Source organism: Manis javanica, chromosome 3 (assembly GCF_040802235.1).
Source record: "Manis javanica isolate MJ-LG chromosome 3, MJ_LKY, whole genome shotgun sequence".
In the NCBI taxonomy this organism is placed as follows: Eukaryota; Metazoa; Chordata; class Mammalia; order Pholidota; family Manidae; genus Manis; species Manis javanica.
The window spans coordinates 32848697-32872718 of NC_133158.1; the positions used below are offsets into that span (position 1 = coordinate 32848697).

At 40.6% G+C, this 24022-nt stretch overlaps 1 protein-coding gene across 3 annotated transcripts in view; it reads right to left on the reverse strand.

Annotated features, from left to right (window-relative positions):
• The window catches only part of RAF1 (Raf-1 proto-oncogene, serine/threonine kinase), a 72757-nt gene that overhangs the window by 9559 nt on the left and 39176 nt on the right, over window positions 1-24022 (reverse strand). Inside the window, exons 1-8 of one of the 3 annotated variants that reach the window (XM_017655836.3) lie at window positions 12796-12817; window positions 12321-12553; window positions 8508-8620; window positions 6589-6691; window positions 6127-6284; window positions 4670-4768; window positions 3028-3181; window positions 2370-2429 (exon numbers count right to left, since the gene is read on the reverse strand). In XM_017655836.3, coding sequence (XP_017511325.1) covers window positions 2370-2429; window positions 3028-3181; window positions 4670-4768; window positions 6127-6284; window positions 6589-6691; window positions 8508-8620; window positions 12321-12527 — 894 coding nt within the window. In that variant the 5' untranslated portion in view covers window positions 12528-12553; window positions 12796-12817. Of the gene's footprint in view, window positions 1-2369; window positions 2430-3027; window positions 3182-4669; window positions 4769-6126; window positions 6285-6588; window positions 6692-8507; window positions 8621-12320; window positions 12554-12795; window positions 12818-24022 lie in introns of those variants that run through there. The other 2 variants (XM_037000421.2, XM_037000422.2) reach the window with 2 other exon arrangements.

Consider the following 24022-nt stretch of genomic DNA (forward strand, 5'->3'; position numbering starts at 1 on the left):
GGGGTGGGGGTGGAATTTGCAAGGACACAGATTTTAAGACCTCTAAATACAAAAGGTTCAATTACATATCTCTCTGATTAAATTCACCAAATGTCAGTGGCCACTATCCCCCCAAGATTGTTATCATCAATTATTAGGAAGACTGAGGTTAATCTCTCACATACAATGGAAACCCCATTCTTTTTCTAAGAAAGCAATGTGCACAGCAAACTGATACTCTTTAAGGAAGGCCAGCAAAGTTACTGTCAGCTGAGATTTTGAGCGACTTGGGACCTTCCTCCAGTGAGGCTCAAAAAATAAAAATCAACTGGGGTCTGTATGGCAGGCTCACTTACTCCTGCAAGAGTTTAGGGCACAGTGACCAGAAGTTGGATTTGATAAGGGCAAGCACCATGACTACCTATTTTATCCAGGCCTGAAATCACGGAAGGCTGGAGGGACCATAAATCCCCTAGACAGAAACCCACATTCCACATATAAGGAAACACACTGGAATAGGTAGAGCTTTGGCAGCGTCACACAGCCAGGAGGTAAAAGAAACAGAACCAGAAACCTTCACCAATGGATCCCTGCCCTGGGCTCATTCCCCACAAAATGCTCCTCACACCTTATAGGTAAATTCTGAAATTAGTTACATTCTACTCAGGTAAGAAGTCAAAGGGATACCTTTACGATTTATTAGAAACTGTTTCAGTGGAACAGTTTGGACCATAGGGCCTTCATGAGACCTAAATGCTCATTTTATAAATCTTCAGAGTATGTAAACAATAATAGTAATAATATAAATATAATAATAATAATAATATAAAACCACTTGGCCCCATAGCCTCAAAAAGGATATTTTTCTAGGAAGTCCTACTCTGTGTTCTTTGTGTAAAGACACTTTTTTCACACAACTACCACTGGAATGCTCTCACTCCAGGACATCTGTATAAGATAACAAGCATCCTATACCAGGCTGCCCCTCCCCACACTGGCAGCCCCACCCAGGCATCTTCGGAGTTTACTAATATAAAGCCTGGTTCTGGGGTTCCCAAATCTGGCCAGTGTTCAGAAGAATCATCTGGAGACATATTTAAGAATAAAGGTTCCCAACCCTCACCCCTCCCTAACTGACAAGGCTTCTCAGAGAGGGAAGATGGGAAGCCCAGAAATCTGTTTTTAAGTAAGAAAGGATGACTGCCAGGGGCAAAATACTGGCCCAAAATCCTGAATTTCCATAGATTATTAAGCAGCTGTAGCTTTATTGTCCAACCAATCTATTCTTTGTTTTTAGTCAAAGCATGCCCACAATATGTTTTTACTGGCCAGAATTATATGCCCACGAACTAGGAATTTTTCTTAATGTCATAGTAATTTTCTTCTCTATATCCATTATATACCAAATATCTTATTCTGCACTAATTTCTACAGTTGAATTGACTTATCCTAGAAGGAACTTTTCAATCATCTTGGATTTGAAAAGAACTATAAATGGTTTAAACAAAGCAAGAACATGTACTTTTAAAATGTTTAGTCATGTCATTTAAAAAAGGAATCAAAACTTGCTCTGCCTCTTAAGTGCACAGAGAATTAAGCACAACAGTAGTGCTAATTATTTTATAAGAATTCAAGAATTTTCACTTCTAATGTTCCCTCTAATGGAGTGTTTACACAAGGACAAATAATGTAATAGAAGAAAAGTAACTGGTATATCATTGTGTTATTATCAGGGCTAGTCAAGGTAAAACTGAAATAAAATTCACAGTTGGCATACACAGGATGCCCTCACAATAATCTTGTGGTAGTCAAAATGCCCTGCAAAATACCAGTTCAGGCCCCACATTCGGAAGCCAACATTTTTTGGTGAGGCCCTCCACCTCTGACTGGTAAGGCAAGCATGTCTGATGGCTGGAGGTGAGTGGGGTGAGGCTGTGCCTGAGGGCCGGGCATCCCTGAGGTGTTAAAGGAACACGTCATGCAGAGAGAGCACAGCTGTTTCTATTAAGTTTTTAACAAAGGATTTTCAGGGCACATCAACCATACCGATACACCTCATTTAGAAGCCAACTGTAAGTAGAAAAGAGATACTATGAGTGCTAACTAAATAAACCCAACATTAGTCTTTGGTTGGAACTGATATTTTTTAATTTTTAGTGCACTTGGCCTTAAAATCTCAATGAGAAACCTCCTTCATCTATCAACAATACCACATTTAGCATGTATATTTTTTACTCCTCTACTGCCATGAAAGAAAACAGGAAAACAAATCTGACAAGAAATATAAAAGGTATCTCGGTGTATGTTTCATGTTGATAATTTGCTATCTGACAGTTTTAGCAATCCTGTTAAATCTACAAGAAAGCAAAGGCAGGAAGAAGGATACCTACTCTTCCCCTCAAACAAAATCGTCTGGACCACGCCCTGGGAGAAGCATTCAGGCTGTTATTCTAGTCCAAAGCAACAAGAAATAAAGAATAATAAAGAACAAGGAAGAATTTTATGTGCATTCAGTTGTTATTAAACTGGAAACTAGAAAGTAAACCAAATAAACAGGACATATTGAAAAGCCAAGAAAAGAAAAAGCAGTTTGAAAACTCCTGCTCTGGGCACTTTTACATCTCCCTAAACACCTACTTATTAAAATTCAGTGACTCCACCCTTGTATTTCTAAAAATTACTGAAGTCTTTCAGAGATTTTGTATTTCTCCATCACTATTTTCTTTCTTTCCCACACCAAAACCAAACTACTCTATGTATTTTATTCTTAACCTCACCAAAATCCTATTCAAATCTCATATGGAAAAAATGAGTTCAAAAGCTAACATTTCTTCAGGAAATTTCAGTTCTGCACTTGAATGATATACCAACCAGATTATTCGGCCAGTCTAAAGAAGAAGTGGATAAAAAAATTCAGGAAGTCCAGAGACCTCAGAAAGCGGCAGCATTCCTGATCAGCTCTGAAACCCCCAAACTCTCTTGACAGAACATTCCACCCCCCCTAAACAACTAACTGCTACTCCTCACCACCCCCTGGGGCCCTGTTACCTCGATCATCCTACTGTCCACAGGCAGGGTTGTGCTGACCATATGGACATTGGGTGTGGATGTTGACCTCTGCCTCTGGGAAAGGGAACCTTCAGAGGAGGGACTGGAGGTGTTGAAGGTGAAGGCATGGGGTGTGGAGTATCTGTGCTGGGAACTAGGTGAGGAGGAGAAAGAAAAGTCCATGTTGACACTCAGGCCTCCCCACTGGTAAAATCAACTACCTACTTCATTAACATACTCAGAGGCAAACCCCGTTTGTACTACAACCTTTGACAAAATGTTTCAATATGCACCATTTAAACAATTTCTTCTAGATGCTTCCATATGCAAGTTTTTGAAAAGGAAATAATATATGTGCTTGGAAATTCACATGTGAAGAATAATTATGTTTTCTCCTTTTTAATAAATCACCACTACAGAGCACGCCAATGTTTTTAGACCATCTTTGGGAAAGAACAGATCAGCATGTGCCAACCATACCTGCCAACCACCTACTAGGTGAGCTGGAACCTGCCCAGTTTAATCTAGAGACTAAATTTTATCCATTGTGCAGCCTCTTTGCTCATCATCAGCTCACAAAGTAAATTAATGTGAATTCACTGTCAGGTGGCAGTGCTTAACTGCAAACCAATCACTGGCCTCTTATGCCAACACCAGGCCCCCACCAGAGCATCATGAACCCTACTAAGTAGCACAGTTTGATTATTTGCTCTAAAGCTTACTCTCAGTGTTGTTCAAATCCAAGTTAACATCAAGCATGAGTTCAAGAGATAAAAGGCTATTTTTTTTCCTAAAAGAAATTGTCCTATTATCATGAAAAACTGCCTTCCCAGGTAATTCAGTGTTTACGCCTTCAGAGGCCTGGTTTCTTCTATGAAATATTCAAAAGTACAGTTTTTGGTCAGACATGCTTTTCAAATTATCAAGAAAAATAAAAATCATACACAAATATATATCCAGGTATCATTTCAATACAAATTACTTATTCTGAGATATGCTGCCTTTAATAATCCCAGTCCTTTTGAAAAGGTCATTAAATATTATACAACTACATATGAAACGTCAGATCTTTTAGGTTCCAAGTTCATGTGTGATACTGATTAAGCCACGAACACAACAAAGCTCTGACTTTAAAGCTGAAAAACAAAGATAAGCTGTGTGCAAACTCAGAGCACATCAGAAAGGATATTTACATTTAAAATTGAATTAGATTTTTTAAAGATGGAGTCTGTTACCATGGTTTTCTAAATGCAAGGCCATAATAAGTATTTCAAAGTCAGAGTCTTACTTTTATTAAATCACTGTATATAGTTTTGGGATCTTCTCCCTGAGCCTTAACTCACTACACACTAAGGAAGGCAAAATCTTAACATCTTTACAGCGTGATGAGATATCAAGGGACATGCTAGGATAACAGAAGAAACTGCAACCAGAGTTATTTCCAAAATATGAGAACTATACGCCCACACAGAGAAAGTTCTACATTCTGCTCTAACACCAATATTAAGTTCCACAGAAGTAGCAGGGGCTTTACACAGAAAGGAGGGATGCAGACAACTCTTGTTTTTGTATTCAAGCTTTCGATCCCACCAGCCCCAACATAACTTTCCAAAAGAAAAGCTGTAGGTGAAAAAAAAATTACCTAACAGGCATCCGGGAAACAGACTCTCGCATCCGACGCATTGTCAAAGAAGGCAGTGCTGGGACCCCAGTATCACCAATAGTGGAATTTGGAAACAATCTAAATGAAATCAAAGAAAGACTGGTTTTACAGATGTGCAGTCATTTTATAGAGTCAGCCTGCCTTGTCCTGCAAACTTACAGCTACTCAAACACATCTTTCCCTAGTCAGTTTTCCTCAGTCATTTTGGGCCTCCCCACAATACAGAGACCCCCAATCAAAATGACTGGGTTTATGTGACTACAGAATGTGAACAACCCTGATCTGATGTGAACACACGGGCTCTAGTGTGTATTTCTCAGAAATACTCTTCCAATGACCAGCTCTACCAAATGCTTTTTAAAGCTACAGAAGGGTACTTTATAACTTAAACCACACAGAGCTTTTCTGGAAACATCTGTCTTGGAGACACATAGGTGAAAAGACTGAAATATGAAGATTACTTCAGCACCAAAAGTTAGAAGAGTAAAAGTGATACTAACATTAATTGAGCATCTTCTGTCCATGAGATGAGCTCAGCAACTTCTCAGGTTATCTTAGATAATCCTTACAAGGACACTCCAAGGAAGGTAATATCCACTTCAGGCAGATGAGAATGAAGCTCAGAGGTCATCACGGTTACTTAAGAGCAACACTAAGATTCTGAGCCATGTCTGCTGGACTCTAACGCTTATGCCACTTACGTTACACAAGCTCTCTCTGCAACAGCAACCTGTGGCTACCACCCAAGCAAAAGGGACGTTCCCACCATTGCTTAATGATGATATTCCCAGTCTTTCTAGTACCCTCAAAACCGGATATAACGTCACCTTTGACTTTCACTTTCCCAGCAACAACTTTTTAAAAGGCACTTTGGAATATGTACTTTTATTTAAGCCTTACTAAAAATATTTTGCCTACATGAAATTTTGGTAACTGATTTGTCTCCTGAGGGATAAAAGTCTTTTAAAGTTTTACATTTCTGTCAATTTAAGACTAATGCTTACTGTTTTGTCCAGTTTGAGGTGAAGAAAATTGCACCAACTTTGCTTTCTGCTCGTTCTCAATGTCAAAGGTCTGTTCACCATATTTAACAAAATAGTGTCTACTAGCAACCGAGTAGATGACATTGTTAAAAGAGAAAAGCCAAGTCTTTTTGGTTTTCATATCCCTTTGTTCACTGCTGCACTGAACCACAGTGTATCAATCTCTATTTGACGAGATAAGAGTCCTACCTGCTCGTCTGAGAGTTAGGCCACGCTAAAACTCACTGGTCTCGGGACTCTCCTGTTTCTGAAGCAGACGGTTTCCAGATCATGACAATTCATTACATAAGTCTACAACCCAGATTGGTCAGTCAAATATATAATAAGCACCCTCAAAAGAGTTCCTGTCTTCCTGGCCCTGTATATATTCTTTGAAAAGGGGCGGCGCCTTACAGGAGCTGTCTGATGTTACTCCAGTCCACACACATGATAGGTACTTTGGTGCTACAGTGCTCGTGAAATTTGTAGCCACAAGTCTGACATCGAAAGCCATTTAGCAGGAACTTCTGACAGATGTCACAGAAGGCAAGCTTCAGGAAGGTCTTCCGAGCCTAAAGCAGGAACACAGGTATGAATTATGCTGAATAAATGAAAGATGACAAAAGAAAAAATTTCCTTTTTGGCCCCAAGAGATCTTATAGAATAAACAGTCATACTTCCAACATTTATAAAATCCATGCCTAGAGATTAAGGTATATCTGCAACTAATGAAACCTAAATTGCCTTACTGTGAACAGTGACACAGCTAGAGCTTCCAGAAGCCACAATATATATGCTTATCATTTCTGAGGAAGTCCTATGATGCCAGCCAAAGCACCCAGCACACCTCAAAGTGAGAAGAGATCTGCAACTTACAAAGTTGTGTGTTGTGAGGGGAACATGATCCAGGAAGTCTACTTGGAGTTCTTCTCCAATCAGCGAGGCAGCGTCAGTATTCCAATCTAAACGTGCTTTTTTACTAAAGGTTTTTTTTTAAAAAAAAACATATTATGAAAGGGAAATGTCTGAATAAGTTAAACCACTTATCTCATGCTATATAAACATCAGACTTAATCCCATGCAGCACTAACTTACTTAATTCATAAAACAATCCTGTAAGTGGGCCTTATCATCCCAATTTTAAAAGGACAGAACTGGGGCCCTAACGAGGGGCTAAAGGCCTCACAGTGAGCGTAATCCAGCTCAGACAGACTCCGACACTGTGCTCTCAGGATAAAGTTTTCTTTAAACAATGAAATGTAATAACTCCATGATAATAACTTTGTGACATTAAAATCTGTAAAATCCTATAAAATGGGTTATACATATTGCTATAATAGAAAACATTAATCTTCACAAGCCTACTTCAATCTAGTAGATAAATAGAAAGGAATCACAATGAAATGCACTTTTCTATTACTAATGGGCTCAAATCTGTAAAGTCATTTGCAGGGTCTGTAAACATAAGTTGATGGGAGTCTTAACTGTCTTAAAACTTACTTTGAGACCACTCTTTCTGTGCCTAAACAAGACAGAAAAACAGATACACTGAAGTAAAAATTAATGCCCAGCTCCTTTCTCATGTCTTGTCTAGTTAATCAGACCTGTCTCCACAAGGAAGAATATTCTCAGGTCCGGAGAGAACAATACATATATAGCATCATTCAAACTCCCCCTTCATCTGCCAGAAGCCTATTCCAGCCATTTTTCTGGTTACCCAACAGTAAATAACTCACTCCTTCATATAATTCTCCATACAAAGTCTGGAAAATTCCACACCCCAAAGTCCTGTTGTGCCCTAATAAAGCGAGAATGGGGCAGGCCCTGTTTTCTAACCAGTTTTCCAATGCTGCCATGGGACAGGAACCTAGGGCAGCTCCAAATCAGGGCAGCCCTGGACTGAGTGGACCAAGCCTCTGGCTGTGGTAGAATCTCTCTGGTCTTTAAAGAGCACCATAGACTGGCTTGGAGACCAAGTTGAGGCTATGCCTGGATAAGGCTGACATCTTTAAACATCTGCATTTCAACAATGGTATTAAGTCGGGGAATTTAGACTCACCCAGGTGAGGACATTCATTCCCTGGGCTACTCTCTCAAACCGGGGAGAGCTCCCTGAATCATGAAAGATGTATGCGGAATATCAATAACAGAACAAGCACTTTCCAAGAAGAAGATAAAGTTATTTCCCCACATTTGGGGGCAATAATAATGGATCATGAATGGCTCTGAATGGTTCTGATGCTATGAGCTACTCCTCCTAGCCTTTGAGGGGATGCCTCTCTCTTGTCACCACTATTAGGAACAAGATGAACTGTGGATCTCACTGGAAGCAAAAACTCTCCTGCATCCTTTAGCCCTGTGTCTGTCAACCTGCCGGGATTCCGTAAACATTAACTGAATAAAAATGGATGAGTCAATTACAACCACTTGAGGATAGCATTCTTTAACTCCAAACAAGAGTGCAAACACTTTCTGAGAACCCACTCTGTTCACTGCATTAGAATGAACACAAAAATCCTCGCTCTCAAGAAACATACTATTTGTTGTTACTGTTTCCATCTATGGAAACATTATCAACACCTAACATATTTTCCTTCAATGCAACAGTTCAAGCAACAGTCTCAAGTTCTTGTGTTTCATTTTTTCCAAATTGTCTCTTTATAAACAGGGTATACAAATACACAATATTCTATAGGAAGCAAGTGCTATTTTTTTTTAATGGAACAGTTATTGTTTCAAGCTAACAGATCCTTAACTGGCATGAAGGAGGACCTGACTGGCTTCTGAGTCCTTACCCTTTGTGTTCGTGGAGCAGTCTGAACACGGCACAGCATTCCGGCTGCAGGCCCCGCACCTTGAGTGCTTTCATAAGGCAATCATGCAAGCTCATTCCATTTCGCACATTGACCTACAAACAAACAACCACTTTTAGGACCAGCACAGGCGGCACCCCCCTCCTTGGAAAAGTGAGCACAGAGATAGACACACCAGTCCATAAGGGTCTATGCAGAAGATTTGTAACAACATTGCTTATAATGTTGAACACACACACAGATACACAGGTAACAACCAGAATGTCCAGCAATAGGCAAGTAGTTGAATAAAGTGTGGAATATTTGTACATGTCACATGAGGCCACTACCATATGACTTATAATGACCTGGAGGGAGGGGTGTCTGTGATATATTAATTGGGGGAAAATATTTTTCAGAATAATACAAAGAGTAATAAGCTTATTTAAAGGGTGGGGAACCTCTACATGTTTATGTATGTTGTATGAGTGTGAAAAGCCGCATACCTAAGACAGAGCGGGTGGAAGAGAGAAAACGCTCAGCTTTCCCTTTACACCTCTCTCATGTGCTGGACTTGCTGAAATGTGCATACAAGCATGACTGTCCACAGCAAGGAAAACGGGCCAATCTAATCTATAACAAGCATGAGTTTTTCTGACCAAAACTTTATTTCAACCTGTTTTCCACAGAACACCTTATCTTCCTAACAAATTCCCATCACACATGCTCTTCACACTAGCAAGGGAGGGCATGCAGGAAGAGGGAGGGCAGAGTGCCTGCCCTCCTGTCAGGACAAGCAACACTGCCAGTGTGAATGGCCAGGCAGCACATTCCCAGCAGCCCTGGCCACATCCATTCCCCCACAGGCCCCTGCACCCAGGCCTCAGAGCTGGGCAGGTACTCAGAGGCCTCATAGGAAATGTCAGTGCCCGGGAAGCTAAGAATGGCAGTTATAGGAATATTTCAACTAAGATCTCGAGAGTTTGATAAAAGCCCTGTACGTTTTGTTTTTAAAGCCAGTACAACTAGTCAAAAGTAAGGCCACTAGAGTCAGTATGGACAGTAAGGAGAGCAGAATGGAGATTTTTGATGCTTGCAAACCACTTGCAGTGGTGTTCCTCTGCTGCAGGAAAATGAGCCAGCCGACAGCAGTAACCCAGCCTCTTCCCAGAGGGAGGTGAGTGTATGTTTTTTATCTATTCTAAAGGTTTAAAATATTTTTAAACATTCATTCAAAATGTTCCACAAAGTTGGTTTTTAAAGTGTTCTTGAAGCAGTGATACCTTTAGAAAGATCCCACTAAGTTCCAGCTTTTCAGAAACAAAACAAGTAAACTGAGATGTACTGAATTACAAAGATAAGAAATCAAGAATGAGGGCAAGGAGTAATAAACACTCCCCACTATCAGACCCATAACCTACATTACACACTGGGCAGTAGTGCTTTGAAAACTGTAAACTGGCATCTGTGTTTTATCATTAATTTTCATTAAAAGTCACAGACTCCAAAAGCTAGACAGTTCTTTACATATCCTCGAATCCAGTGCAGCTCCCAAACTGGCTGCATTAGAATCATCTAAGAAGCTTGTGAAAATACAGATGCCAAGTCTCCCCGTTCCAACACACCCAAGGATTCTGATTGGGCTCATCTGAAGGAAGCCCAGGAATCTGTACATTCACCTGCTTGTCAGAGTAATGTTACTGGTAATTAACAGCCTCAGCTATGGTCCAACTCACCCAGGAATAAATAAGAGCAATTAGTTCAAGACACAGATTTACACTACAAATGACAAGAAAAAATTTAAAAACAAGCAACTGCTAATTACTATTTACACTATTTTTATTACTACTTTTTACTACTCATTACTATTACAAGCAACTATTATTTCTAGCATTATTTATATCAGATATACATCCTCTCTGTTATTCTCCTCCCTGCGTTTTAATTGGTTAGATCTGACAAATTTCTGGAGACTGCTAGGTGATGAGGATAGTCTGCAAGGGTCCCAGCACTGAAGCAACCTGGGATAATCAGAAACAGCTGCTGGCCAGCAAGAGCCTCCATCCTCCTTGAATGCTCCCTTGAAGCTGGGTGCCTGGTGAGAGAAGCTGGTTCTTCCAGAGACAAATGGTCCATCTCTGGTCAAAGAAATAGGAGAAACTAACTTTCTCTGCTAGAACCTTCTCATAAGCTGTAGGAGAAGCCAAGCCTCCAAACCACTGGTTCCCAACCATCAGCTGTGCTCAAATGAATGCTGTCGGGGATACACAGCTGTAAAAAAAAAAAAAAAAAACTCAAATAATCATAGCTACCATTTTTCTTATTAATGAATTATCTACTATATTCAGCATGAGCCTCATTTCATAAAGATCAGAAAACAAGAGGCTCAAAATGTTATGTAACTTTTCTAGATGATGCAAGTAAGTAAAAGGTAATGAAGGATTTAAGCTGGTCCTGGTTGTCTTATTAAAGGCCGATACACTTCATCCTCATGCCAAAATCTTGCAGGCAAGCTGTGGCAGACGGTGGGGAAGGCGGCCGCAGACGCACCAGAAGCAGCAAGCACCCGGCACGGTCACATGTCCCACCTGAGCTCTCCATTCAAGGTTAGAAAGATTAATGAGAAAGAGGGTGAAAACCACTGTGTAACTAGAAGACCACTAATGAAATGTAAGGGGATCATTACTATTTCTTTTGCTGGCCATTAAACTTGCACTTGTAAGAAGGGGAACAAAAATCAATTTGCCCAAATTTAAACTTTAAATGCCTTTTGAGTTTTGCCTTCAGTTCAAAATGTACCTAAATATACAGCGCCATAACTGGGAGCTTCCTTAGGTTCACAGAAGAAATACACAGGAATTTATTAGTAAAACTGGGAGAGTTAAGAGTTGTTAGAAAGTGACAGAACTTTGGATTGGACTTCCCAATCTTGGACTGGGACCTCGGAATCTTGCCTTACCTAGGTACACAGAAAAAAACACAATACTGATTTCACACAAAGAACAAAGGGTGGTTAAGGAGGAGGTGTGGAAGTTTTGAACTAAGGTTTTCTTAAATGTCCCACCACACAAAATTAGAACTTCACTTTTCTGTTTCAGCCAAGTGGGTTTTTTTTTTCACCAGGATAGTAGGAAAATTTTCTGAGCAGTAATTTCTTAGAAAAATTGGAGTCTTGTGTCAGAAAACCAAGCAGCAGTGCCCTGCCATGGTGCCAATATGAATCTGTTGCTGACACTACAAAAATAAACCCTGCAGAAACAACTGGCTGGTGCCAGGGACTGGGAACAGGGAAGGCACTGGGATTTCTAAACCACCTCTAGCTTTGCCTGGGGCCTATGAAATTCACCAAAATAATTTTATTTCCTCCTATACCACTTGATTGTAACATCCAAAAAACTTTATGTGAACATTTTGTTTTAATGTTCAGAAGAAAGTAATTTTTCAAAATGAGCTGGAAAGGTCCAAGGGAGCTTTTTAAAGGTAAGTCTCTGAAATACACCCCCATAAGAATGTATTTTTTGTTATAAAAGAAGACAATTCTTAGCAAGAGTAATAACAGAAAGGAAGGCTAAGGGGTGGAAGAAAAGGCAGAGGATGTGGAAGGACACAGCAATATATAACAGTAAAACCTGCAGGTGGAAAGTCAATTAAAAAGACCCTAAGGCAAAAATATTTTATAATAAAAAAACAAAAAAATAAAAAGACCCTAAGGGACAGTAAAGATTTTCCCTACGTATAAGGTAGGCAACACGATCTGTATATGTTTTCTATAGGCAGGCAGACAGCTAAATTTTTTGAGAGGAATGTTCAACATACCACTGTTCTTTGCTTGTTTGGCAAGAAAACACGGATAGTGTTGCTTGTCTTTGAAGAGTCTGTAAGTTTGCCATCATCTGATGCCCGGCGCTGGAAGCCGAACTGCTGAGCTATTGTGGGGGAGACGCAGCTGGGGCCATCGAACACTGTGTCTCTCACTCCAAAGCCGTTGCTGATGGTCCTCCAGGCCCCCTGTATGTGCTCCATTGATGCAGCTCACACAACACTTAAACCTGGTAAAAAGACAAGTAACTGTAATTGTAGAACAAAGGCAAAAAACTCAGCAACACAATATCGAATAAATGTGAAAATACTGGCCTGTGGGCTTTCTTAAAGTGATACCCTCTACTTGAATAAATCAGAAAACTTCTATATTAGTATATTTCAATAAAATATTTTATAGACAACTCAAAAATAAGCAAAATGGGGAGATTAAAAGACTCATCAAGGGCTATACCATCAGTTAAAAACCAACCTGAAACACGAGCCCAGGTCTCCTGACTTCTAGTCTAATTCTTCTTCAGTTGCATTTCTCTTCTGCTTTATTACTTATTAAGCATGAGCAATGAGCTTTGAGTATGACTAGTTCATTAGTACTATGAGAAACAAAAAAAAAAAAAGGCATAAGCCCTTACTTTCTGCCTTAAAGGAAAAGGAATCAATATTTCTGGGATATGTGTTAGACACTTTACATATAAATTATCTCATTTAATTTGTATAAGGACCGCAAAGATTTTAAATCCCTTCCTCCATCTACCCTTTATTTTTTAAACAAGGCACAGAAAAATTACACTACTTGCCCAAGAACACCCAGGTGAAAGGTAAAATAACCAGATGCTGTATCTCTTTAAATTTAAAGTCCATGAACTTCCCATCATAATGTTCAGAGTTCAGTTTTGGTTCAGAAACAAAGCTTATAAACAGAAGCAAGCAGAAACAGTCACCTAACCAAAAATAACCTAGTGTTTTAATCTGTCAGCAAGAAAACTGCAACAAGTACGCACAGTCTCACGATGACAGTAAGTCGGTGAGGTGGTGAGGCCACGCAATGCCCTGGCATGGCTGCAAGTCAGCAAACACACACAAGTGAGAGGTTTGTGGGAAAAGGGAATCCCATCCTTCTTAAGCCTTCCTATTTAAAAAAATTTTGTCCAGCAATTTTCTAGGTGCCTACTATTATGAGACAGTATATATTGTATACATCCCACTTATATTATCCAACCTACTCCTCAAGGAGGTAAAGAATTAAATTAAAAATTGTTTGAAATTAAAGACTTTAATTCAAACCTCTCATTTTCAAACAGAAGCTTCTGTTTGAATACCCACTATGTGCTAAGCTCTTTCTCACATCATACACATGCCTGAATCAAGGGGGGACAATAGATATTAACAATTCTTAGCTGACAGTTGAGCAAACCAGAGAGGTTTAGAGATTCAAGATCACAGCATGGATCACAGCATGGTATACTCTCTCACAGTCTTGGCACAACCTTTTGGAGAACATGGTAGTAACTACTAAAATTCTGAAATGTTCTTGAAGATTGATTTAGTAGTTCAACTCCACTCTAGGAACTTATCCTACAGAAGTATAAGGTAAGTATATAAAGATGTATGAACAAGCATCTTCATTACAGCATTGTCCACATAGCCTTGAAAAATTGGGGGAACAAAACAAATATCTAACAATGATCAAACAAATCATGTTAATATCCATGTACTAAATGAAGTAGATCTGATGAAAGAAAAAATGAAAAATATAACTTGAACCTGTTTTATATTAATGTAGAAAGAGGGCAGAAAATCTAGAATCATAAAGAGGTTAAGAAAATCTGGAAGAAATTACTAACAGTGATCATGAACAATTTTTCCTTTTTATATATTATCTATTTACTTTTTGCTTTGTATTTTTCTATTATTCTATAAATTTGTATGAGCCTATGTTATTTGTATAAGGGGGGGGAGCAGGACAAACTCCCACAGCCTTAGTAGCAGGGCCACGACACACTGCCCTCCCCCGTCTGGCATCTAAACCTGAGTCCCGACACACTCCTAACTCTCTCCCCCTTGGTAACCATGAGGTCACTTCTTACAGGCACCTCCAGCTCCTCTTTTCTCTAGATCTTTTTTCCCCCTAAAGAGGAAGAGGGGAAGGATTTCAAAAGCCAGATGAGAGAAACAGAGAAGCCTCATCTGATGTGGCTCCTATGACCTATAAACACAGAGCAGCCAAAGCAATCCTAAAAATGCAAGTCATCATGTCCCTCCCCTGTTTAAGACTGGGAATAAAAGCTAAACTCCTTGTTTCTGAACATGCCAGCTTCACACCTCATGCCAGACTTCAGGACTTTTGAACTTCTCGTTCCTTTCTCTTGGAAGGCTCAAACCTCCAGAAACAAGCAAGCGGGCCTTTTCACATCATTCAGGTTACTTTCCCCAGCCACACTAGCCAAAAGACTTGGGTCCCCTCCCCCCCATCAAAATAACCCTTTCTTATTTTCTTCATTGCATTTACTACTATGTTACACTGTTCACAGATTCTGGTCAGTAACCCCCCACCCTCCTCCTGCTTCAGGAGGGCAGGACTACACCAAATCTTGCTCACTGCTATATTCTTAGTTCCTGATATGATACTTGGAACATGAAGGCACTCAAATATTTATTAAATGAATTAAGTTAGGAATCAGAATAATGCTGCAAAAAATATAAATTTTTTATAGAAGAGAACTGTTGAGAACTAGTAAATGTGAATTCAATCTCCACTTGTTAGCACACTTTTAAAAAAACGCCCATCATTCAGCAAAAGACAAACTACAATAAATTACATTCTGTACTTAATGGAGAGTGTAGTAGGGGGGGTACAAGGGGGATATTGTATTATAATCTATTGGCTAAAGAACTCACAAGACTCAAATGTGCTCTAAGTCCAAGAACACGGTTATTTTATTGTGAATTCTAAGTCTTATAGGCACTTAGAAAATAAAAGTGCTGGCCCTTAGTAGAGAACATACTACAATAATTGTTACTAAAAAGTGAGAAAATAAAAGCAAACTCACTTTAATTCTCAAGTTACAGATTATTTATCACCATAATTTTTATTTTTCCATATCTACATCTAGGCCACTTACAGGCTAAGAAGCATACCAAGTCAGTGCTTCCTAACCTTTGTCATGTCACTCATACAAAATGATGGACAACATTTGTGAGACAGAATGAGGTAAACAGAAGTCCAAAAAAGGCCAAGAGCTCTACTAGTTGCCCCAGGAATGATAGGTACACCTCTAACTTGTTCATTTTAGGAAGCACTATGCTAACATATTCCTTAATCAATTTACTAAAAGACACACATCTGAACACAAAAAAGAAGCATCTTCTAAAACCCGTACAGTAGCATATTAGCAAAATGAGTTCAAAAATACATCAAAAAGATCATCCATCACAACCAAGTGGGATTTATTCCAGTGATGCAATGATTGTATAATATTCATAAAACAATCATATCATATACAACATTAACAAAAAGAGGATAAAAACTACAATATCATTTCAATAGATGATGAAAAATCATTTGACAAAAGTCACCATCCACTCATGATAAAAACTTTCAACAAAATGGGTATAGAGGGTATGTTCCTCAACATAATAAAGGCCATATACAACAAAAAGTTAACATCATTACTTAATGGTGAAAAGCTGAAAACTTTTCCTCTAAGATCAGGAACAAAACAAGGATGTCCACTCTCACCACTCTTATTCAACAGAGTACTGGAGTCCTAGCCATGGCAATCAGAAATCAAAGAGAAAAAAGGCATCCAAATTGGTAAGAAGGAAGTTATGCTGTCACTATGTGCAGATTACATAATATTGTACATAGAAAACCCTAAAGACTCCACCGAAAAACTATTAGAATAATTGAATTCAGCAAAGTTGCAGGATACACAATTAATACACAGAAATCTCTTGCATTCCTATACACTACCAACAAACCAGCCGAAAGAGAAATGAGAAAACAACTCCATTTACAGTTGCATCAAAAAGAATAAAATGCCAGGAATAAACCTAACCAAGGAGGTGAAAGACCTGTGTTCTGAAAACTGTAAGACACTACTGAGAGAAATTAAAGAAGACACCAATAAATGGAAATCTATCCCATGCTCATGGATAGGAAGAATTAACATTGTCAAAATGGCCATCCAGCCCAAAGCAATTTACAGATTCAATGGAATCCCTATCAAAATACCAACAGCATTTTTCAATGAACTAGCACAAATAGTTCTAAAATTCATATGGGACCACAAAAGACCCCCAACAGCCAAAGCAAGCCTGAGAAAGAAGAACAAAGCTGGAGGGGATTATGCTCCCTAACTTCAAGCTATAATACAAAGCTACAATAATCAGTATGGTACTGGCAATTGAACAGATCCACAGATTTACAGAACAGAATAGAGCCCTCAGATAAAAACCCACACATACATGGTCAATTAATATGTGATAAAGGAGTCATGAATATACAAAGGGGAAAAGACAGCCTCATCAACAACTGGTGTTGGCAAAACTGGACAGCTACATGCAAGAGAATGAAACTAGAAGACTGTCCACCTCCATACACAAAAGTAAACTCAAAATGGATCAAAGACCTGAATGCAAGTCATGAAACCATAAAACTCTTAGAAGAAAACATACTAAAAAAAATCTCTACATAAGTATGAGCAATTTTTTTTCCTGGACACATCTCAGACAAGAGAAACAAAATACAAAGTGAACAAGTGGGACTACATCAAACTAAAAAGCCTCTGTACAGCAAAGGACTCCATCAGCAGGAAAAGGCACCCTACAGTATGGGAGAATATATATGTAAACAATTCATCCAATAAGGGGTTAACATCCAAAATATATAAAGAACTCACATGCCTCAACACCCAAAACACAAACAACCCTATTAAAAATGGGCAGAGGATATGAACAGACAATTCTCCAAAGAAATTCAGATGGCCAACAGACTACATGAAAAGATGCTCCACATTGCTAATTATCAGGGAAATGTAAATTAAAACCACAATGAGATATCATCACCTCACACCAGTCAGAATGGCCAACATCAAAAAAAACAAGAATCAACAAATGCTGGCAAGAATGAGGAGAAAGGGGAACCCTCCAACACTGTTGGTGGGAATGTAAATTAGTTCAACCACTGTAGAAAGCAACATGGAGGCTCCTCAAAAAACTAAAAATAGATATACTATTTGTCCTGGAATTCCACTCCTAGGAATTTACCCAAAGAAAACAAGTTCTCAGATTCAAAAAGACATATGCACCACTATGTTTATTGCAGCGCTATTTACAATAGCCAAGATATGGAAGCAACCTAAGTGTCCATCAATAGATGAATGGAAAATGAAGATGTGGTACATATACACAATGGAATACTATTCAGCTATGAGAAGAAACATATCCTACCATCTGCAACAACATGGATGGAGCTACACGGTATTATGCTCAGTGAAATAATCCAGGCAGAGAAAGACAAGTACTAAATGATTTCCCTCATCTGTGGAGTGTAACAATGAAGCAAAACTGAAGGAACAAAACAGCAGCAGACTCAGAGACTCCAAGAAGGGACCAGTGGTTACCAAAGGGGAAGGGGAAGGGGACGGATGGGTGGGGAGGGAGGGAGAAGGGGACTGAGGGGTATTATGATTAGTGCACATGGTGTAGAGGGGGTGGTCACGGGGAAAACTGTAGCACAGAGAAGACAAGTAGTGACTCTGTGGCATCTTACTACACTGATGGACAGTGACTGCAATGGAGCATGGGGGGAACTTGATAATATGGGTGAATGTAGTAGCCACAATGTTTTTCATGTGAAACCTTCTCAAGTGTGTATATCAATGACTCCTTAATGAAAAAAACAAAAACAAAACTAAGCCAAACAGAATGAACAAAATAGCAGTAAACTCACAGACACTGAGAAGGGGATAGTGGTTACCATGTGGGAGAGGTGAGAGAAAGGTGGGGGTGGGGGTGGGGGAAGGGAGATAAAAGGGCACAAAAATTCTCAATCATAATATCAGCTGGTCATGAGGAATGTAGTACAGCATGGAGAATACAGCAGTTGATTATTCTGTAACATCTTCCTATGTTGACAGATAGTAACTGCACTAGTGGGGGTGAGGATTTAATAATACGGGTAACTGCTGAAGCACTGTGTTGTACATCTGAAACCAATACAAGATTGTATATATCACAATATTTCACTAAAAAATTTAAAAACATACAGCGATATGCTTCAATTTTAATGAGATATTCAGAAACGCCATTGACACTACTCTCAAATGTCAACACAGATGAAACATAAATATAAATCTAGCTTCTAATATGATGATTTCTCCCTCTGATCTGTTGACCAAATGCTCTAAGTCAAAAAATACACCTGCATCTACACACCTAGAGACATACAAAAACCAGATAATCCAAAGTAGAAATCAGTTTCTGAATGTGAAAGATCATTCACAGTTCCAAAGAAAAGTTGCAAAATAAATGCATTCTCTTATGAATGGAGAAATTCACTATGGTAAAAGAAATCAATCATTAAAAAACAAACAAACATATATATGCCCTATAAAGGATTACTATTCCTAATATACAAAGAACTCCTGAAAATTAACTAGAAAGAGATGACTAAGGCCACAGAGAAAGACAGGGAATTAAACTCATAGGACAGAAACACAAAGGCCATGAACACAAATGTTTATATACAGAGAAATGCAAATATTGAGTACTATTATCAGATTTATAAAATTTAAAAGATTGAAAACATCCATCATAAGCATTTGAAGAAATCTACCTCTCACTACACTTGCTGGTAAAAGTGCAAACCACAACAGTCTAACAATTTAATAGTTTCTGTTAACTATTTAAATATTTAAATTCACATACTATTTGACAATCTATCCTACAAGGAGAAAAAAAATCCAGCACAACAAAAACACACAGGAATATTTACTGCAGCATTATATGTGAAAACTGTAAACTACTTCAGAGCCAAAGCCATGGAACTAAACTAGGAACAATTTAAAGCAAGACTGGTTTACAAAAACAAGACATTCCAGGAAAAGATGCTGCCTCCTACACATTGGCTAAGGGCCTAATTTAAGGATTATTTATCCAGACATCGTTATCTAGGAAAAATACTATCTGAAGCTATAAAAAAACCCTACTTTGGTTTGCCCAAGAGAACTTTTGAAAAAGAAATCTTTCACACGTATACACAGTGGAATATTGTTGGGAGCAAACCTGTGGGCCTTTAGGCAGACTCGGTCACAAAAGCCTTAAGACAACAGCAACGTTTGAGTAAAGTCTTTCCTGTAAAGTCAGCAACAATGAATCCATCCACGCGTTAGAAACAAGTTTTCCCCTATTACCAAGAAACACATTTAGTGAACTCCTAGGTTAGAACTAGTGGTTAGGTTACCTCGCAACATGTGCTTTTCTAGGTTAGAGCTAGTGGTTAGGCTACCTGGCAACATGTGCTTTTTCTGTCCTTTGTTAATCAAGAAACACCCTCTGCCCCAGGGGAAAGCCCCTCCCTTAAAACCTCCCTCCCAAGGGCCCCCACCCCCAAAATGGCGAACTCCCCGCTTCTCTTCTGGGTCCTCCGTCCCGCTGGCGCCAACCAAGACCCAATCACCCCTCTACACTTCCCCACCGGCGCCACCTAAGGTCCAATTATCTCCTGACCCACCCCTTACTTGCTAACCTGTATAAATTGAGCCTGCAAACAATGAACTGTGCCAGCTTGATCAGACATCCTGTCTTGCTGGTCGTTCTTTGTGTCCCTTGCCTCTCTCTCTCTTTTTTTTTTTTTCAATTCTCTCCTCCAGGTCGTTGACCCCCGTTGATAGTCCTGCAGGTCGGGACAACTGGCGCCCAACGTGGGGCCTCCTAGGCCCAACAGACCGAAAAAGAGAGAACGTCGCCCCCAGGAGGGTGGGCCCACCCATGAAAGGAGGTGTCTGCAGCGAGACCCTCGCCTGAGTCGCCACATTCTGAACCCAGCGTGAGACAGACTCGTGTTATTTCCCCGGCGACGAAGTAGGACGGTAAGTTATTATGGGGCAAAAATCCTCCTGAGAAGAATTATTTATAGCCGGACTCAAGGAGTCCCTCAGGACACGAGGAACAAGGGTTAAGAAAAAATATTTGAAACGTTTTTTTTGTCTTTCTAGAAGATGTCTGTCCTTGGCTCCCTCAAGAAGGGACCATTAGTGAAAAGAAATGGCAACGCGTGGGCGATTGCCTTCAAGACTATTACAGAGTTTTTGGTCCAGAAAAAGTACCTGTGTCAGCATTTAGCTATTGGAATCTCATTAACAATATCCTGCGCGTTCATCGCGAATGGCCCGATTTACAGAAAGTTGTTATTGAGGGAGAAAAAACCTTGAAATCCCGTTCTCGTCCCTCTTCCGAAGCCTCCCGGCCAGCTTCCCCTTCTTTTAAAACACATCCTTCAGATCCCGCTACAAACCCTTCCCAGGACCCAAACAAACTCCCGCCCTTGCCAACGATTGAGTCTCTTTCTCCGTCCCCTCCCCTTGATAGTTCTGCTGATCCTGTTATTCCTCCCCAAGTATTTACCCTACTCTCATCAACCTAAACCCTGATGAGCCCCTTAGTCCCGCTGATGAGGCCACTCTAGAGGAAGGGGCCGCGCGCCATCATAATCCTGACTGGCCATCTAAAGGCCCTGCTATTGTTCCTGCCGCTGCGCCCCGCCCTCCAACTGTAGGCCTGCCTCCCTTCCTCCCACCACCACCTTATTATTTCCCTGTTCTTGACCAAGTGTTTCCTGTCTCATCAACTCTCTCCAGCGAGTGTCTACATATGACAAATGACCTCTCAGTCCTCAGGCACATGGTCAAAAACAGAAAAGAGCAGATTCAACTCCTGCAGGCCATCCGTGATTTAGATCAAGAGCTCTCCAAACTGACTCACATAACTTACATCCCAAAACCTCCTCCTAAGAGCGTTCCCCCTGGCACCCTAACGCCCTTAGCAGTTGCTGCTATAGAAAAGATAAATCAAGCTATCTCTCTACAAACCTCTTTCCAGATTGACTACTCTTCTCCTTTACATCTTATCATTTGTGCCACCACCCATGCTCCAGTAGGAGTTTTTGGCAGTCAGCCAAGACCCCTGAACAACAAGGCAAGCCTCTTCTTTGGGTCTACCTCTCCAACAAACCTGTAAAAGTCATAACACCTTACTTTTCCCTAACTGCCTCTATTATCATAAAAGGGAGAAAATTAAGCAGACAGTATTTTGGTAAAGATCCCGATATCCTTGTAGTTCCATATATTACAGAGCAGATAGATTGGTTGCTACAAACCAATGACTGGGGTATCGCTTGTGCCTCCTTTGCTGGGACCATAGATAATCATTATCCCACTGACCCTTTGATTCAGTTTAGCAGACTGCATCCCCTAGTTTTTCCCAAAGTTACCTCCCCCTCTCCTTTGCAAGAAGCCCTCCTCATCTTTACAGATGGCTCAGCAACAGGGCAAGCAGCATATGTTATTCAAGGTAAAACCCCTGTCTCCCTGTCCACCTCCTTTTCATCTGCGCAACTTGTTGAACTTTATGCAGTTCTCCAAGTGCTCCAATCCCTCCCTAATACCCCTTTCAATCTTTATACAGACAGCTCTTATATAGCCCACTCAGTACCTCTCCTAGAAACCACTCCCTTTATTAAACCTTCATCTAACGCCGCTGATCTGTTCAAACAAATTCAACACCTCATAGTCCGATGCTCCAAACCCTTTTTTATTGGCCATTTGTGAGCTCACACAGGACTCCCCGGCCCTCTTTCGGCAGGCAATGCCCTTGCTGACCAAGCCACCCGTACTCTTCCCTTAATAGCACCAGCCTTTAGTAGTGTACCCCTAACTCAAGCTCAGCATGCTCACTCCCTCCACCACCTTTCAGCAAATACTCTGCGGCTCATGTTCAAAATTACCAGAGAGCAAGCCCGAGAAATTGTCAAAAGATGTAATGACTGTGCTCCACATCTTCCTGTTCCTCATTTAGGAGTGAACCCTTGGGGACTGATCCCGAATGAAATTTGGCAAATGGATGTCACTCATTTCACCCCCTTTAAAAAGATGAAATATCTTCATGTTACTATAGATACCTTTAGTGGTTTTATTTTTGCACCACCCCTTACCGGAGAGGCTTCTAAAGATGTCATTACCCACACCTTGCGCTGTTTTACAGTGCTAGGCAAGCCAAAGATTATAAAAACTGACAATGGGCCAGGTTACACAGGAGCTAAATTCCAGCGCTTCTGCTCTGACTTCCAGATAAAACATATCACAGGCATCCCATATAATTCCCAAGGACAAGGAATTGTAGAGCGAGCTCATCAAACACTTAAAAACACGCTCTCCCGCCTCAAGAACAATCCCCTCGTGTATACAACTATCAGCCCCCATAACCAACTTAGCCATGCCTTGTTTGTCATTAATTTCTTGACGCCCAATCCCACAGACGCTCAGCTGCTGATCGGTTATGGCACCCAAAAACCAATGAGCTTCACGCGTTAGTAAAATGGAAAGATCCACTGACCTTCGCATGGAAAGGTCCTGACCCTGTTATAATCTGGGGCAGAGGGTCTGTCTGCATTTATGACCAGCAAAACTCCGAGCCTCGATGGCTCCCTGAGAGACTAGTTAAAACTGCTAACTCACCACCATCCAGACTGGAGTTTCCCTCTCCGCCTGAGACAAATTCTCCTTCCATTGCAGATGCAGTCGCCACAAATCCTCGTTCTCCTGATCACGACTACAGTTCTGAGTCATCAGCCAGCGCCAGGACCACCACCCGCGAAGTCCCGGCATTTCCCCTGGAACTACACCTGGATAGTGCTGTCTGAAAGAGGAGACGTTGTTTGGTCCCGCTCTCAAACCTCACCAGACGTCTGGTTGCCAAACGTTCTACAGCCCGATCTCTGTACGCTGGCCCTCGGTGCAGGAGTCCCTTGGGATGTAGAAGATCTTTTTGACCAAAGTGCAGCACCTCGTGCCCTTCGTGGGCCGTTAGATTCCCCTGGTTGCTCTGACTCAGAACGCCGGTCAGTTCTTAGGTCATACTCCTTTTATGTTTGCCCCGGGCAGCACCAGCCCCGTCACCTCCTTCATAAATGCGGAGGCAAGTCAGATTATTATTGTGCGTCATGGGGGTGTGAGACCACAGGAGACACTTATTGGAAGCCCTCCTCTTCCTGGGATTATATCACTGTCAAGGCCAATTATACCCACCACAGTACTTTTTGGTCAGACGATGTGATTCCAGGGTGCAACCAAGAGAATACTACTACTAGAGGTTGGTGCGACCCTCTTTCAGTCAAATTCACCGAACCAGGGAAAAAAGCCCCAGGCTGGACACAAGGATATACTTGGGGTCTTCGCTTATATAAAGACCATCATGATGAAGGCATCACCTTTACTATTAAACTCCTTAAAGAGCTCCCTGCCACCCCTTCCGTTGCCATAGGCCCAAATACAGTCCTAGGTGGGAAGCACTCTCCCCCACCAAAGCCCTCCACCCTCTCACCTGACCATAGCCTCACAACTAGTAGTCTTAAACCCTCCCCTACACTGCCAGTGCCCGCTTTAGCGAGTTCTAAAGACCTTGTCTTCACCCTCATAAAT